Source organism: Falco biarmicus, chromosome 3 (assembly GCF_023638135.1).
Source record: "Falco biarmicus isolate bFalBia1 chromosome 3, bFalBia1.pri, whole genome shotgun sequence".
Taxonomy (NCBI): Eukaryota; Metazoa; Chordata; class Aves; order Falconiformes; family Falconidae; genus Falco; species Falco biarmicus.
Genome location: NC_079290.1, coordinates 90,671,568 through 90,689,154, shown reverse-complemented (window position 1 = coordinate 90,689,154; position 17,587 = coordinate 90,671,568). Strand labels below are relative to the sequence as shown.

The 17,587-nt window shown below is 40.4% G+C and overlaps 1 protein-coding gene across 1 annotated transcript in view; it reads right to left on the bottom strand.

Annotated features, from left to right (window-relative positions):
* Nucleotides 1-17,587, bottom strand: part of PHLPP1 (PH domain and leucine rich repeat protein phosphatase 1) — a 144,463-nt gene that overhangs the window by 18,514 nt on the left and 108,362 nt on the right. Inside the window, exons 7-10 of the mRNA XM_056331668.1 lie at nt 16,000-16,202; nt 14,299-14,359; nt 12,360-12,455; nt 8,373-8,528 (exon numbers count right to left, since the gene is read on the bottom strand). Of these exons, the coding sequence (XP_056187643.1) occupies nt 8,373-8,528; nt 12,360-12,455; nt 14,299-14,359; nt 16,000-16,202 (516 nt within the window). The remainder of the gene's footprint in view (nt 1-8,372; nt 8,529-12,359; nt 12,456-14,298; nt 14,360-15,999; nt 16,203-17,587) is intronic.

The following is a 17,587-nucleotide window of genomic DNA, read 5'->3' as shown; positions in this document are numbered from 1 at the left end:
AACAGAAATAAGACCTTTCTCTTCCTTCCTCCCCTTTTCAGAAAAGGCTGCCTTAGAGAACTTGCGATACAGAACTAAGTGTGTGCCTGCCAGTCTGCCATGCTGGCGTTCAAACCAGGCTGTACTGCTCCTACCAGCAGGAGCGGGCAGCTGCAGTGGGCAAAGCTGCATTCAAGGAACAGACTCAGAAATGAGTTGGATGAAGCCTATAAAGCCACTGACCAGGACACAAAAGGTAGGTGGGCTCCTGTCATCCGTCTTAAGAGAAAGTGAAAAAATATTGATAGCTTCTCCCAGCCACACAGGAATCCACGCTGCCCTTTAAGATCTATTAATGAATGAAATGGATTTGCAAGAGTTGCAGCTGGTTGAGACTCGCTCAGCAGCAAATAAGGGTCAGACATGCTACAGAGGAGTCACGTGGAATGCCAAAGGATTAAAACCCCCACTATTCCCATTAGAAGCAAAAATCTCTCAGCTCTGCACAGAACTGAAACTAGGTTAGCCATTTTACACAGACAGAGGAGTACACTTCAGAGAAACACAGTTTAATCCTCAGGCTCATTCATTATTCACAAGGGTGGTAAAACTCCAGAGGAAGAAGGGAGAAGAGGAAGGATTAATACAGAGAAGGGAATAAGCAGCTGAAAGGGTTTTGAAAATTATTTACTTATTCTAAAAAGATGCCGCTCAATTTCACCCTTTGGCTATAAACTAAAAATATATTAAGCTCATTCAAAGCTCTACTTAATTAAACATCAGCAAGCACACCTATTGCAAAAGTACAGACAACTATTACTTTGGCAACTTCAATCTAATACTTCTCTCTCCACAAAAAAAGGCACTGATTAACATTGAAACCACAGTATCTCTTGTGCCACTCATAGTACAAAATGGTCACCTTCGGCTCAGCCTGGGAAGACATAAGTAATAAAAAAGTTTAAGGCTGCTGGGAGAAGTACGGTGGAAATGAGGAGATGGAAGCATAACATCCCCCAGGAAAGGGCACGTTCGCTACCCTGAAAGGGAATCTGTATTTTACTTACATTCTTGCAAGCTGCAGCAGAATAACTTGGAGTGGCGCACAGGTACTTTCTTTTAATAACCAGAGCCAAACAGATAACCTAGAGAGCATCCTATGGCTATGAAGTTCAGAACATAAGTTCACTCAAGTACAGCTAGCCCAAAACACAGCTGAAAGCTTTCAGTAAGAAAAGGTACATTCCTCTGATAAAGTTGAAATCGATACAGTCTGCTATTCTGAAGCCATTTTAAATTCAAAAGAAAAATGAATCAACAAAAGCTCTTCTGTTTTTAATAAACTTTCAACATTGGTGGAATACAACAAAAAGTTTCAAGCTGTTCCCTCACAGGTATTAAAAGTGGCTGGAATCTGCATATTTCTGCCAAAAGTAAGTTTTGATGCATACATTTTCCAATGGGAAAAGCAGAGAAGAGAGCTTTTGCTCTGTACCCCCCACCTTTTGCCAAATCTTCCAGAGCGCGATACGACAAGATTGGAAATAAATCTCAATTGTCCTGACCTGTAGTTTAGTACCTTGATGTGAACAAGGTTTAGGTGGCTAGTGAAGTCTTGCCAGAAGTCTAGAACAGGAACCCTGTGGTAGCAGGGTACCTCACCTACTCCATACATAAGAACCCACAGCTGGGTAGCACTCAGCAGTCAGGTTCAGGATAGTCGTACGCTAAACTCTGCCTGTAGCTGACAATACTAGAATGAAATTGATTTTTTAGAAAAGATTATGCTGCTTATTTACAAGTTCCTTTTCACCAGCTGTTACATTAAAATGGTAAAAACATTCAGAAATTATAATTCTTTCAAGATATTCTCTGGATTATAAAATAAATAAATAAAAAAAAAAAAGGACATCATATTCTTTGGGCAGAAAACAGAACAAACCAGTAGACTGCTACTACCAAAGCTTTGTCAATTCTGTGCTATAATCTTATGTAAAAAAAAAATAAAAAAAAAAATATCTGTATTTGCCCATCAGGTTTTCCCTCATGCTGATTTAACACAGAAGTCCTCCTCCAGATTATTTCCACTCCCCTTTTTCTTCATCCTCGTGCAACACACCAGCTATTACCTTAGAAGGCACATCTGACAAATGCCCTCCAGAGGAGTGGAAATTTACTTGGGCATAACTGTTCCCATCTCTCTTGTGCATGGACTTAAACTGATTCATGTTCCTTGAAGATATCCCACTCATACTGCTTATCAGATGGAAGCAGAATGTCAAGTATTAAAGCTCAGTCCAAAATTAATTGTTTCCCTTTCCAATTCCACCCACACACTATACCGCAAGCTCATGAAAGGAGTACAGCATCACTACAAAAACCTGGATTCAGCAGCCTGCGCACATATCTGAGTATAATACAGAGAGAAGAGCATGAATTAACAAGTATGCAGAGTGTCAGAGATTAAGAAAGAAACAAAGGTGCTGGCAAGGAGATGCCAGAATTCTTCAGTTTTGACAAGGTGTAAATTCTCCTCTGGGATAATGATATAAACATTGATCTCCATCTGGAATAAGTCACCTTTGGTTTTATGGGGTATTAAAGTACAATCCCTTGCTGGATTTAATTTTTCCACATGACAAAATAGAAAAAAAAAAAAAAAAAAAAAAGACTGTCCCATAGAATAAGGTAGAATCAAGGACATGGATCTAATTCAACAAAACAGACCTAATATGCAGTCACATGCACTTTCATTTAAACCCAGATGATTCTGATCTCACTTTGAACTTCCAAAAGCAGAGGAAGAAAATCTGCTGAAAACTGCAAAAGGTTCAAATTTTTTTTAACACCAATGCCTACCTCTAGCACACACAAAAGCTGAATATAGACAATTTTAAGAATACAGCATCTCCCAATTCCTCACCGTTTTCTGAGGTAGCCTGGCAAGTTTGGCTTGCTGGTGAGACACAGCCACCACTGAAAAAACATAAGTCCTCCAAAAAGCTTAGGAATGTTCAGCATTAAAAGGAGCAACACAGACAACTGCATCCAATGGCAAAGCAGCAGCAAATCAAAACCACTGTGCTTAGCTTGAAAGTACTGATAAGACTTGGAAAGAATACTGCAGCTGCAAAAAGAGGATACGTGGAGAAATCAAGATCTCCAGTTTGGCCTGTGCCCCAAGATATACAAAATTTCTTCTTCAGTCCCTTCTGCAGAAACATGCCCTCAATTTCTCATCGCCTAATCCTAAAATAATAATAATTTATGATTGTGGTAGCAGGTGTGTGAGGAAGAATCCTTAAGCTAAGTGTGTCGGGGGGGGGGGGGGGGGGGGGGGGGAGAAAGAGAGGGTGAAAAAAAAATCACAGCAGTTTTGCCAACCTCTGCAAAAGAGGCTGTTTCTTCTCCCCCCCCCCCCCCAAAAAAAAATAAAATAAAATAAAAAAAGGACGGAAACATTCAAGTGAATCCCCTTCCTGTTGACAGACTGCCAAAAAAACCACTTAACTGCTGCTGTCTCCTCAGCTTTTACTTTCTAACCTATCTTTAGCTGTTTCATTAACTGGGATTTCCCCAATTTCCAATACATCTGCTTGCAAACCCTAAGGTACCAGCAAAGAAACAAACGTAGCTAAGCATTTCTACAACAAAAGTATGTGCATCAAACACTGAAATAGCTCTTTACATTCACTTGACTTTGTTTCCTCCCTCACTTCTCCTGCATCCATGCTAGGACTCAATACTCGCATTAAAAAGAGGCAGTCACAGTGGGTGGAAACAGCAGCTATCAAACAAGAGCAAGTTTAACTGGGTCATCTTCCAGAACTCCAGCAAAAAAAACAAACCTGGAACAAATTAAATCAAATCAAAACAAACAAAGTAAAAATCAAAACAGGTAAGAGCAGCTGAACAAAGCTAAAAACAAGAATCAAGCAGAGGAGAGCCTAGACAGGCCCTGAATAGCTGACTCTGGCTTAAGCCACCACAGCTGGTGGCTACCCGACACTGCAAAACAAAGCCCAAGGTTTAAGCTGTGCACATCACAGCTACACATCTTCACCACGCAACTGCTTTAAATAGGCCAATGGCTGTTTTAAGGGTTTATACTGAAAACATTCATACTGACTGGGAAAGGAAGCTTAGGCAAGAGGCAAACCCTCTCCTTTCACCACTGTGTCTCCATTTTTAACCCACCCTGACCACTGCCACCGCTCTTCTACCCTACCCAGCTAAAGCTCTTGAATGCTTGCTCATCTTACCCAAAAAACATTTTGTACAACAGTGCTGATGCCATTAAATGGTAGTTTGTTGCAAGCTGGTCAAGGAAGGCTGTAAAAAGCCTGTGTAAGAACAGGACAGAGTGGGAAAGGCATCACAACAGATGAAGCAGTGGATAGAAATGAAACGCTGCAAGAATGCAGGTGCACAAAAAAAGCTTCAGGACTCAGCTTGGGAGTTTTCCCCATCAGCCGTAGCACTTGCTTGAATTCTCTGTTTTTGCAGCATCTGGTAATGAGAAATGAAGAGATTATCTGGCTGCCTCTGTGGCGTTCATCTTGCCAAGAAAATCCCCACCCTACAAGAGAGATCCTTGCTAACATGAACAAGATGTGCATACTTTCAGTGCAACAAACAGAACCAAGCTGTCTTGGTCAGAGAAATGTTTCATAGGCTAGTCCTCAATTTCTCCTTGAGTAACAGTTTAAAATAGAAAATTAATTAAAAAGCAGACCAACAAAATATCCCCAAATTATACTCTTCAGCAGAGAACAATACCTTTTCATTGGTTTTTGAAGGATTAAGGTAGAAAAGCAATGTTCATTGATTCTTTTATGAAGAGAACAGAGGTTTTCCAGTATTTTTTCTTTTTTCTTTTTTTTTTTTCCTTTGTGAAAGTAATATTCTTTCTTTGTGCACCAATGCACTGATTTTCCTCCCTTCCTCAGATGTTCTAGATGTCAAAGCCCACCAGTGCTTGCGCTGAAGTTTGCCCAAGGCACTTCACACCCACTTTGTCAAATATTCAGGATTGAGAAGGAGAAAGCATTTATAATTCACAGCATGAGACTTCATATCCAGACAACATATCATCTGTCAGTTGCACAGACGCAAGTACCTTTCCAAAAAAATAAACTAATCTTTTCAGGACTGCAAAAGGTAAGTCATTTTATGAAGAGAGAAAGGTTCTGTAAGGTAAAGTGATTTGTCCAACATTACATGCTGGGTAGAGACCATGGCAGACCACTCAGGAAACCCAGTTCTCTTGGCACGTCTGGCAGTACAGATTGTGCTTCCCAGGGAATGCTTGGAGAAGAGAAGCATTTTACCTTTTAAAAACCAAACAAATGCCTGAGCACCTTTCCCTGGCCCAGACCCATTTCTGTTGACACTTAACTGCTGACAGATGCAAACATTTGAAAACAAAATAAAAAGAAAGATGTTTCCTGCAGGAAATTCCAAACTTAAAACTTGGACATTTTACACTAATCTGCACTGCTGTTTTCCTTCACATTTATCACTTTTGCAGCAGTCATGGGAGCACCAGCATGGACAAGCTATTTGCAAGCCAAGTCATCTAAACCTAAGGGGTAGGGAACAAGGTGGAAAACCCCACCCAAGCCAACTGCTTCTATTACCATCACAAGCGAAGGAGACTGCAGCAGTGATGAGATGCCAGAATGGGTACGCTTTGTTCACCTGCAATGCTACATGACTTCGTTAATACCCATAGAAGACTTTGAAAACTCATGCCCTGTACTGCCCTGTCCTGGTTTTGGCTTGGGATAGAGTTAATTTTCTTCTTAGTAGCTGGTGCAATGCTGTGTTTTGGATTTAGTATGAAAATAATGTTGATAACGCGCTGTTTTAGTTGTTGCTAAGTAATACTTACTCTAAATCAAGGAGTTTTCAAGTTTCCCATGCTCTGCCAGTGAACAGGTGCACAAAAAGCTGGGAGGGAGCAGAGCCAGGACAGCCAAGGCAAACTAGCCAAAAGGATATTCCATAACATAGAACATCGTGCTCTGTATGTGAACTGGGGGGGGGGTTGGCCGGGAGATGCCGATGGCTGCTCAGGGACTGGCTGGGCATCGGTCAGCGGGTGGTGAGCAACTACTGTGCATCACTTGGGTATTTTTTTGGTTGTTTCCCTTTGGGTTTTATTCCTCTCTCTTTCTCTCTCCTTTTCATTAAAATTAATATTTTATTTCAATTATTAAATTGTTCTTATATCAACACAGGAGTTTTACCTTCCCCCCCGCCCCCCCAATTCTCCACCCCATCCCACTGGGGGAGGGGTGTGGGTGTGTGTGAGCGAGCAGCTGTGTGGTACTTAGTTGCCAGCTGGGGTTAAGCCACAACATGCTTGAAAAGCTGCAGAGGAGAAAAAATCCTCAAGCCTTAATCAGCCATTTAATACTGTTATTCAATGTATTTTTTTTAATTGCACCTCTTCTCAGCACACTTTTAGCAAATTTCTGGAAATCTACCCCCAATCCTGGTTTTAGCCTGTACTTGTTCGCTTTGGTAACACAAAACCAACCAACCAACAACAACAAAAAAATCTGTCTACAGTCTTGTAGCTCAGTTTAAAAAAATGGAGTTACAGTACAAAAAAATTCAGGCTCTCTCCCAGTGCCAAAACTGCACTAAACTACATCCTCGACCCAACAACCTGTTTTTTTATAGAAATTTTACAAAGTATTTCACTCTTTGCTTTCAAAGGCGCCAATAGCTTTCTGAAACCTACTTAAAAGTTTCTTTTCCAAGTTAACAGATAGGAATTTCAACTTGGGACTTGTAAAGTTATTGTTTTTTGACCTAATGTTGCAAATTCTTGTGACAAAAACTTTTTACAAGGTTTCATTTCTGAAGTTCATACAATTTCTAAGTAGTTTGAAAAGTGATCCACAAGCCAATTATAGCTGTTGATGTGAAACATCCTTGCCACACGAACAGGCTATGAATTTCACTATTCCTAAACAGAAATGTGCCAGATATTCACAATCATTACAGTAGCAACATTGCTAAGTTTCAATGCTTTAACTGCATTTTTATGTAAAGCCTCAACTGAAACAATAAATTAACATCAGAATAACCTTGCTGATAACCAATTTATTCCAAAGAGGGCACCCTACACAGGCTTGAATATGGACAAGTATGCAACAGTATTGTTCAAAACAAAACAAAATCAAAGTATAAAGACTATTTTAAAGGTTCTTTAAAGCCAAGAAAACCAAGGCTGAAATGTCATACTGGTTTCCAGAATCAAAACCTTGTCATAGTAAAGTTCACCTTTTGAAAGACAATTTTTAATCTAAGTAATGGATTCCTCAGAACATGACTGTTCAAGAGTAAATCGAGGTAAGAGTTTATTTAGAAGCCATCTCAACCACCAACCTAACTCTCCAACTCCCAGAGCTGTGAATCCCAGGAAATTTAACCAGAGGCTCATGACGGAAAGAACAACAGTACAGAAGTGAGGGATTCTGCAACACTCTTAATCGGGTGAGGAGCTGTAACAGTGAGATTGCCGCTACTTTTGCTTCTCCACCTCTCAAGAAACTCAGCAGCTATGCATTCCTTTTGTCACAATTAGTCAGAAATAAAACCCCACAGCACACAATCTCACTGTTAGATTATGCATGGGTTGAGCACTCAGAAATCCCATGGCTGTATGTGGAAACGCAGAAGTGCAATGAACGCTGACACCAAGCAGGGCAAGCCCATCCACTATCCCTAGACTATGCTACCAACCTCCTGTATTTCAATCACAGCCACTTTACAGGATATGGTCATATCCAAGAAGAAAGATTATGAAGACTCCAAAACTAAAGAAACAGCAGCATAAAAATAAGAATCCAGAAAGCAGATCAAGTGGTGACACCAGCTAAATTAGTGACAAACGTTTGAAAAGCATAAAGAAATTCACAAAGCAAGGACATGGGAATAACTGAGTTATTCTGACAGCCTTATGCACAGATTTTGTTTTGTTTGACAGGTATAAATAAGCTCTGGCCTCTGACTGAAGGAGGAAAAAAAAAGCTTTCACACTCCATCAAACAAGCCTAAGAAATATGTATTTAAAGAAACTGCCACTAACCCATCTCAGAGTATGTAGTAGAAAATAGCATGCGCTTTGCTTTACAGCTAGATTTCAAGAAGTAGGTGTTCAGCAGGAGCTTGGTGGGGAAAAAGAAGCAACCATATAAGGCAACAAAACCAGAATAAAAAGAATGTGTTTTGGTGAGTTGGGCAGACATCTGTTCTTACCACACAAGGCTTGGCAACTTTCAAATTAGGGGAACCTCAGATTACCCTTTCAGCTAGGAAGTAACACACAAAGCAAGGTTTCTCACACACAAGTCAAGATCAAATTTCTTTATATTTACCTGTCTGCTTTCAAAAGCAGGTTAGATGGCAGTTCAAGAAGCTGGTTGTGTTGGACATCCAGGACCTCCACTTGCGTTCGCTCGAGCCGATCTGGTAGCCTTCCTAACATGTTATGTCCTGCCAGCAGCTTACGCAAGCTACTATTGTTAAACAACCTTAAGAGAAATAAAAAACACCAAAAATAAGGAAAAATCTAAACTGAAGAGTTGCTTTGAGAATTTAGGTGAGCTATCACTGTTCATTACAAGAAAGTGATTCAGCCAATTGATTAGCAGACATGGTATTAATTACACAAAGATCCAAGAACGTCTTCCCACTCTCCACCAACTTCTTGAAAAGGTTGTTCAGAGACAGGGAAGGAGGTTTAAGGATGATTCAGAAGTGAAAGTAGTGAGAAAGGGTTGTCTTATTGCACTCTATAAAACATGAATATAGAAGCATGACAGTGAAGGAGGTAATTGCTAACAATGGCTGCAGAAAACTGCACATGTGGGACCCCCCTAGCTAATGGAAGAACTTCAGAAGTGTGGGTGAAATCACCAGTTACCCCACAAGCTCCAAAGTGCTCTGCTCATCATGTGCTGACTCATAATCCAATGCAATTCCCCACCTCCCATTTTCCTTTTCTATTAATACCAGACTAACATAAAGCCTCCTTTCCAGTCCTACAGCAAATGAAATTTATCTAATCGGCTTTACTTTCTTGAGCTTTTACAAGCGATAGATGACCAGGAGTCCCAACCCCCTGCTCCATTTTTTGGAAGGCTGGGGGAGAAGGGGAGGGGGAGAAGAGGGCAACATAAAGCTAGAGCAAACAGCTCTTTTGATCATAGAGCAAAGATGAAATTTGCAGTATAAACAACCTAATAAGGAGTTAAAAATATGCACCCAAAGACCTCAAAAAGGGAGCAACTCAATTTTGAATCGGCACTGCCTTCAGCAAATTAAGAAAAAAAGATTATTCTTCATCTGCCACCTGTCTTACATTCCCACTACCGCACTGTTTAATTTGGCGAGCCTGTGCATCATGCTGACTTGTTTCAATCAAAGACTGTCAAATTGCTCAGCATTAAAGCAAAATCTTCTTCCCTCTGTTACAATGACCCAAATACACATAAAGAGCCTCCCCTGCTCTACAATACATCAGGTCATCAGACTATTGTGCCAAAATAATCAACGAAGTATGCTGAGTATTTTCCCCTTGACAGACACAGTCATACTTTGCATCTGCGTGCCAGTGTTAGCAGTTATCTCAGTTGGCTGGATCATCTGCATTACGACCATGGATACAAGTCAACAGCCAGCCATATCGTTCCAGAAGGCTCAACACAGGGTGAAAAGACACTTATCATGCAGTGATAAGCATATCTATTATGTTTTTGTCATTTAACCATTTTTGTTTCACTCTGCTTTTACTTGAAAATCTCTGTCAGTTACAAATTTGCCTTTTTATTTCCTTTCCTAACCAAGATTGGCTAGTATCATCGACACCAAACATTAGAAGAAAAAGCAGAACTGGTTGACAACACCTCCAAAAAAATCTATCACTTTGGGGGTTTTTTTGGATGAGTGGGGGTGGTGTGATTTTAAAATAAAAAAAGGTCAGATCATAGCAAACACCTTAGCAATTAGCTTTTCCATTAAAATATATTTTATAAATAATTCAGAAGAACTGAGTAAGTCTTTGGGGTTTTGTTCATTTGTGTTCACTTATTTCCAAGTTACACAAGCACCAAAGGAACAGGGATGTCTGAAGAGAGATCAAACCACCAGCATATAACTAAGCAAGCTCCTGAGAAGCCTGAGACACCTAGTTCTCAAGCTAGGTGAGGAATCAGGACACTGGGACTGCTCTTCCCTATGGGCAGCCTTCCCACTTGCCCAACTCCCACTGGAAGTTTTGATGAGATCAAAAAATTCTAAGGACAAGCATGTCACTCGGCATCAGAATCTGAGAAAACATGATTTGGTGAAAGCATTCAACAATTGAAGAGAACACAACATTGAATACATATAGAACTTTAAAAAAAAAACCAGACAAAAAGGAAGAAACATGCATACAGATGTCTTCTCACTGGTGGTGACAAGATCATTTTGGCAACTCTTAATTGAAGCATTTCCATTTTCTTTGAGGAATCTTTGGCATCATCAGTTTTGACAATGAATTTGTCCTGCATAGTTTAGACCAAGTATTCTTTTTGTTATTTTTCAGCACTTTTAAAGCAGAAATGGCTGCATTACAGCCCAGTGTACATTGTTCCCATTTTCTTTAATTGAAACAAACATTAGGACACAGCTCTCCATCTCAACTGCTTCAATTCTTTGTCTTCAAGGTCTGTTTTTCTGTTTCAATAGGCAAACACACATAGCATCAACTGTAGCTTGTTTAGATCAGGTGTAACCTTCAGCCCTCCAGGAAACTGCTGCAAGGCTTGAACATTTGCGGTTAGAGCAGCAAGCATCCTCCTGGGAGAGCCCTGCTCACTCTCTTCACAGGTATTCAGTGCTACTCTGCTTAGAAGAAAAAGCAGACAGCAGTGCACATGAACACGCTGGGCACTAGCATTTACCTGATACTTAACAGTAGGTCCATACCCCTGAGGCATTTGCATTTGAATCCAGACCTAAATTTCCCTAACTTTAGCAGACTTCAAAGCCTGTGTTTCAAACCAGGCCTTAAAACTGAGTTGACTTATTAGGAGCTAAGCTATCTAGACACACACTACAAAGAAAAGTTTTCAAAGATAAGCTGTTTCCTGGGGTTAAGGATAAGATGGCGGGAGAGACAAGTGGGATGTTGACTGTACCTAATTTCAGCTAATCATTAATCTCCCAAAGATATCCGGTATGCCTTGGTAGGCCTTGCTGTTATGAAGTGCAACTGAAAGGCAAATGAACTTTTGCTCCCCCCATCTTCTGAGCAGGTACAGCTTCACTTTGTGTGGAAAACCAGAGGCATTAATCATCTGCACGTTAGCCTGTTAGTTTGCTTGGTAAATCTCCTCACATCCTTTTCTGCCCACATTTCTGAAATCTATTCTCTTCCCATTTCTGACACTAAAACTGCTGGTTTACACCATATGGCACATTCATGTGACCCAGACAAAACTATCCTTTTGGGTTTCTGATGCTCTTCTGTGCTATACAGCTCTGTAAGGAAAATATTTAACAACTCATCATACACTAGCTGTCTACAATCTTCAATGGCTCTGCACATCCCCACGCAATTTCACCCTTTGTGCCTAGTATGTTCTCCCTCTTTCACAACATCTCTTTTGAAGCGCACAGAGCAGACAAGAATGACAGCTCTCTTCCAGTGAAGTCAGCGACTTGGAAATTTTCAATACCAGTACCTGATCAGTATACTCACTTGGAACAGGTCCCTCTAGAAAAAAAAAAAACAACTAGCAAGAGCCACTCATTATTTAAACTCAACTTCTATTTTCCTTCCTGTTCACTTGCTTTCCTATCATTTGCATTTATCAATTTTAAGTTTAAACTCCTGGAAAAGAGATCATCTTTGTAGTGAGGGTGATTGCTGTACTTGCAGGAGTTTCCTTCCTTGATGAGGCTTTACCTTCTCCTCTCAACTCTTTTTCACTCAAACAAGGCTGTGAACCGGAGTCTCCAGGCACCAGTGAAATGAAGTTACAAGTTCTGGATCCCTAAACTGTCATGCAAAGTTATGGTTGTAAATATTTAATATTCAGTATTAAAAATGAAGGGCTTTCCTGCCTGAACAGCCACATGAACAGCTTCAAAACTTCCACCTGGAGTTCAAAGGCATTGCTTTCTCTGCATGAAAGTAAAAGAAGAAAGGCTGGGTAGAAGCTTGAGGCATGACGACACCCCACAAGGTAAAAATAAAATCAAATGAAAGATAAAACAAGTCTGACAGTCACTGGAACAAGCTAAACACTGAATCAGCAATTATTTCTGAATTGGTTCTCCCGTTCCACATTGTGCAACTGGTCTGCAACACTCACCGGGCAGGCAGCTCACGTATCTGATTGTGGCCAACATCCAACACCTCCAGTTTCCTACTGTCACATACCCACTCAGGCAGGTTTTCCAGGTGATTTCTATGAACAAAGAACACAAAGAGGTGTAACTAAATGATAACTGAGATGTACATGTTATTAAGAATACAGCCTTAAGAGATACAGATACCTGCAGGAAATAAATCTGCTACATAGTATTATGCTTCCTACAAGACTGTGCGCCACCCCTCCTTCTCTAAGGGCACTACCAGTGCAGTAAGGTCCTGGGTGAGGAGGCAACAAAGCTAACAGCATCTCCCTAGATGTGCAACCACTAAGAAAATGCAAAAAGCTAGCTCCAAATTATCAGGGAAGAAGTGTTAAGGGTATCAGAGTACTGAGGATGAAGGAGTCTCTCCATGGAGAAAAAAATTTGTGAGATACTCCTTAGAAGACATCCACGCTCTACACAGTTGAAACACACCTCTTCAATTCCCCACAAATTCAATCCTGAAATTTGCTCTACCACTTTTCAGCTATCTCACTGAATAGAGCAAAATCTTTTTTTTTTTTTTTTTGGCATATTTTTAAAGCCAAGAGTTTTGCTTTTCTTGCATTTATCTTCACAGAAGCTAACTCTTCCAAAAATTAAGGTCTTGGAGAGAAGTTTTTCCAAATATTGCACTGAAAACCTGCAGCTAGGCACAGTAAGGCACCCTGCCTTAAAGAAAAATTAGCAGCATGAAGTACATGGAGGAGGTTGTGTGCATGTGCATTCACATAACCACTACTACAGTTAGCACACACAGATGCAAAACTGGGCATCAGATATTCAGGCACCCACAGACCTGAAGTCCAGGAATAGGACCCTTACACAGCATAAACATAAATCAGTGTTCATGCTCATTCATGTGCTTCTATCCTATAGTTCACTCATGCAATAGCCTTTAACCAAAATATGCAATAGCAACCCTACCCCTCTTATCCTCAGATCTCTTCTTTTTCAATCTCAAACGGATTTCCCAATTCCAAGCCAGGCAAGAAGTGAAAGACACTCTACCCGTTAAGTTACAATGCCATCACTGAACTGAGGCACAAAAAGGGTTTTGTGATCAAAATCATGCATTCTGCACCAATTTCATTTACAGCTAAATGGAGAACACAGCTTTACAAAGAGCACTTTTCAATAAATCACACTTAGTGTGATGTAACCTGTGTGTTACATTTAGGTGCACAATGCAAGTAACTCAAGGTTGATGAAACTTTGAAGTTGATGGCCACTCACCCAGGTTAACTCGCTAATTGTTACAATTACCCTTGACAGTTTAGGAGTGCTTTAAGCAGGCTTTTTAATGAATGAGATTATCACCTTAACATGCAGATGAGTAACTCCTTAAATAAGACAGACATTAAGCATTCCTATAAAGTGTTTTCCTGATTCAGTCCTTAAATTGTAAAACAAACTAAAGAACTCCCCCTCTTCCATTTCTTTCCTTACCCCACCTCCCTTGTTAAGGTGAGATTTACAGATGCATTCAAGTGGCAACTGCAGCCAGGCCTGCAGAGAGCAACGATGAGCTGCAGGAGCTGCCAAACTGATGAGCAAACTATAAAACTTCAACCTATGCTGGGTTTGTGTACATGTCTCATATTGGTGTATGTTTGAATCATCATGTTCCATCTCTATAAGATATAAATCTTTAAACTCTAACTACAAAAAAATTACTTTTAGCACTTAAAAAAATTAAATATTTAAATCTATAAAAAGGAAAGAGGGAAGAACTGGCCAGCACAAAAAGCCCATCCTCTAACTGCAAAAATCAGTCTTCTCATATCTCAAGGTCCAGTTCCTGGCCCCACTCCCAGTAAAATATCAGTGAATGTCATTTTTCCCTAAGCTTCACTGACATATGTTTTACAGGCCCAAGAAAAACCGTAACCTTACCTAGAAATATCCATATAAGCCAGGCAATTAGGAACCGGATACACATCAAGGTGAACAAGTTCTAGGGGAGAAAATACATATATATATAAATAAAAGTGGTGATAAAGACTTGCACCTAAAATGGCTGTTCCTTAAGAGTTACTTTAAGCAGCTAACACCCAGAGATTTCAGCACAAGTCAGTAACCTAAAAGACTTCTGAGGGTCTGGACCTTTGTGAACTGAATTTTGTTTCTTTATTATTTTTGAGCACATTTGCTGTATTACATTGTACTTGCTGTGATAGACCAGAGAGGAGAAACTGGAAGTTTTTAAATGTTTCATGGCAAATTCTCATTTTTCCATTCTTGTTCTGGAGCTCTAACTTCACCTCTGCCCAGAATAGTAAATCACAAACCTGCTCTACTTTTTTTTCTACTGGTCACTAACGGTACAGGCACAGGAAGGGAGATTCCCCACTCAAGAACAGCAAGCTACAGAATACCCTGGAGTCTTCCAGGTCATGGCAAGATCCAGAGTCTGTCAACACATTACACAAGCATTTGCATGCCTGTGGAGTTCCTGGTTGGAAGCAGCCTTACTGACCTTTCCAGCATCTCAGCTACTGCTACTAATGTTATATTTTGATTGCTTCAATAATACTTCATATCTTAAGGGCTTTAGGTAGGTAATGCTTAGCATTAGGGTTGAAACAAAACCAGCACACATTTATTTAAGCCTACAGAAAATCCACTAAAGTGAAAGTGTAACAAGCATCACGGTCCCTTTGGAAGATGAGGCTAAACCAAGGTGGCTGAGGGTGCAAAGAGAGGATAGCCAGGAGGAACAGCAAGAGCAAATGCCGTTGACTGCAAGATACAGGTTGACTTGGTTTCTCAGCTCACATTGCACAGCACATGCTCAGATTATGTTAACTTTTCTCAGCTACAAAGATCCTGGCATGAATACTTCATGAAGGCACAGGCTTGGATATCATTAAGATGACAGCCTTTTAAAGGCAGTTCGGCCTGTTCATGAAATCCACAGCTCTCTGAGTGTGCATTTTGTTTATTCCATAAAAAACTAACCCAAATAATAAGAATGGTGGTGGAAAACCAAGTATTTTAAGTAATAGTGGCTTCCAGAGACAGATCAAACAAATCCTGCTCATGGAACACAGGAGTTATTCAACTGGAAAAGGCTGCATTATTTTATTATCAAATACAAATGAAGTTAACTCATTATAGATTTTGTAGTTTTGTGGCCAGAGTAAGCAGCTAGAGGTAGTAGCAAATATATATATATACACACACATTGTCTTCCTTTGTCTCACAAATGGCCACTTGTTCAAACTTTCTCAACTCTAGGGAGGAGCAATGAATTCCTTATTCGCCTTATTAAAGCAACACATGAATATAACCTGAAGAATTGACAACTTAAAGACTCCTCCCTGCTGACATAGAAAGGAATTTCGACTCAAAATTCCAAGATTTTCATAGTTTTGAGACCTCCAAATCAGTAGTCCAGTGTTATTTGAAAGTCACTTCTGAAGCTCAGAACTGCCAGCAAGCACAGCACGTGTAACTTTTATCCAAGGGTCATGTCAAGAGCCTCCTGCTTGCTCCTCATCACGTGCACTGCTCTCCACAAGCATCCTACAGAGAACCAGGTATGAAACCAGAAGTCAGATGACACCACCACAGCTGCCCTGAAAACGCCCTTACCATTCGAGGAAGCGTACAGCGCCTTGAGAAAATATCCACTGATTTTAAGGGTTACCAGTTGATTCCGTTCACAGTGTAACACTTCAACGTTGTTAAAAACCGTTGCATCCAGCTCCCCAAGTTTGTTGTCTCTAAGATCCAGTTGGGTCACATGATGCAGAAAATCTGTGTCATCGGCCTCCAATCTCCTAATTGAATTCAATCTTGCAGACAAAAAGGGAGATTAAGTGTAGTTACGTAGGCTCCTGCTGACAAACCAATGCTCACTCTACAATCAGTTGCACAACAGCTCATGAATGGATGCCTCCAAGTTCTGATCAAGGCTGATTTTAAATACTTTTGCCTTTGTTATGGTATTTTAAAAGATGGATGGATCCACTCTGTTGTTTTATCCATTATGACAAAGGAAAGACACCACCAAGCTCTTTTCTAAACTACTCTGAAATCTACTGATAAAAAGCTCTGCAAGAAGGTAAGTATTACTGTTATTGTGTCTATAAAAATAAAAGATAATCTGGCTTTTATTTGTGCCTGACAGTTTGAAAAAGAACAAAACCTCTATAGTTCCTGCTGGCCTATCATGAGCATCTGCTGAAAAGCCTGGCAGACACAAGTGGCCTGCAGATATTGGAGTCTCTTGCCTTATTGAAAGGCCAAATTGAGATTCATGAATTCCCATATATTCGCCTCTTGTGTTACTGTGTTCCACAGCAAGCAAACTCAGAGACCTGAAAATAGGTGTTGAAAGAAAACAAAGCAAAAACCCAAGACGAAGTGGGCCTGTCAGATAAAGAGAACCGGTTTTATCACACCTTCACCGCTGTGCACTGACTGCCAATACTCAACAACTTCCCCAGAAGCTGAGTGAGATTATCTATAACCTAGCGATGCTGGAGACCGCAGAGCACTCAAAGAGTTCAGTTTCAAATTCCCAGCTCTGACCAGAACACTAAATATCAGTATAATAACACCTGCTGGACCATTAAGTCTCCCTAGTGAGGACAAGGGCAAATGCCTACGCTTCTGCTGTTACTGTTGCTTTTGAAGAGTTGCCCTCTGTGTAACAGTTGTATTTTCACAGTAGCTACATTTTCCAGTTAGAAGAGAATGGGTAATATGTCCCCTCCAACACCACCGCCTACTTTTGCCGTTTTCAATTTACAAGCAGTGCTTCCTTCCGATTTCACTAAAGCAAAGCACTTCACTGTGCAGCAAGTACAGTTTACAAATATGTTTGACATTTACTACTGCAGGTAGCGTTACAAAGAGCCACTGTTCACTGCTCAGTGCAGACGGGATGCGGCAGACAATGACAGGGCTGGAACTTGGAGCCAGCTTAGCCACAGTGCCTCTGCTCTGAGGCCAATTTATTTATTTATTTATGCGCTTTTGGTGTACATATGAACACACAGGCATATTTTAACACCACCATAACCACTTCAGAAGTCATCCATCTATTTTAGCTGTTTTCTTATGCTGACTCTTTCTTGATTGCAAAGTCTGACAGCTACACGGCAGTACGGCACACTAAGTTTTAGCTTGAACAGCTTAACTAAATGGTTCCAAAATTCATCGTTGTTTTGACCTC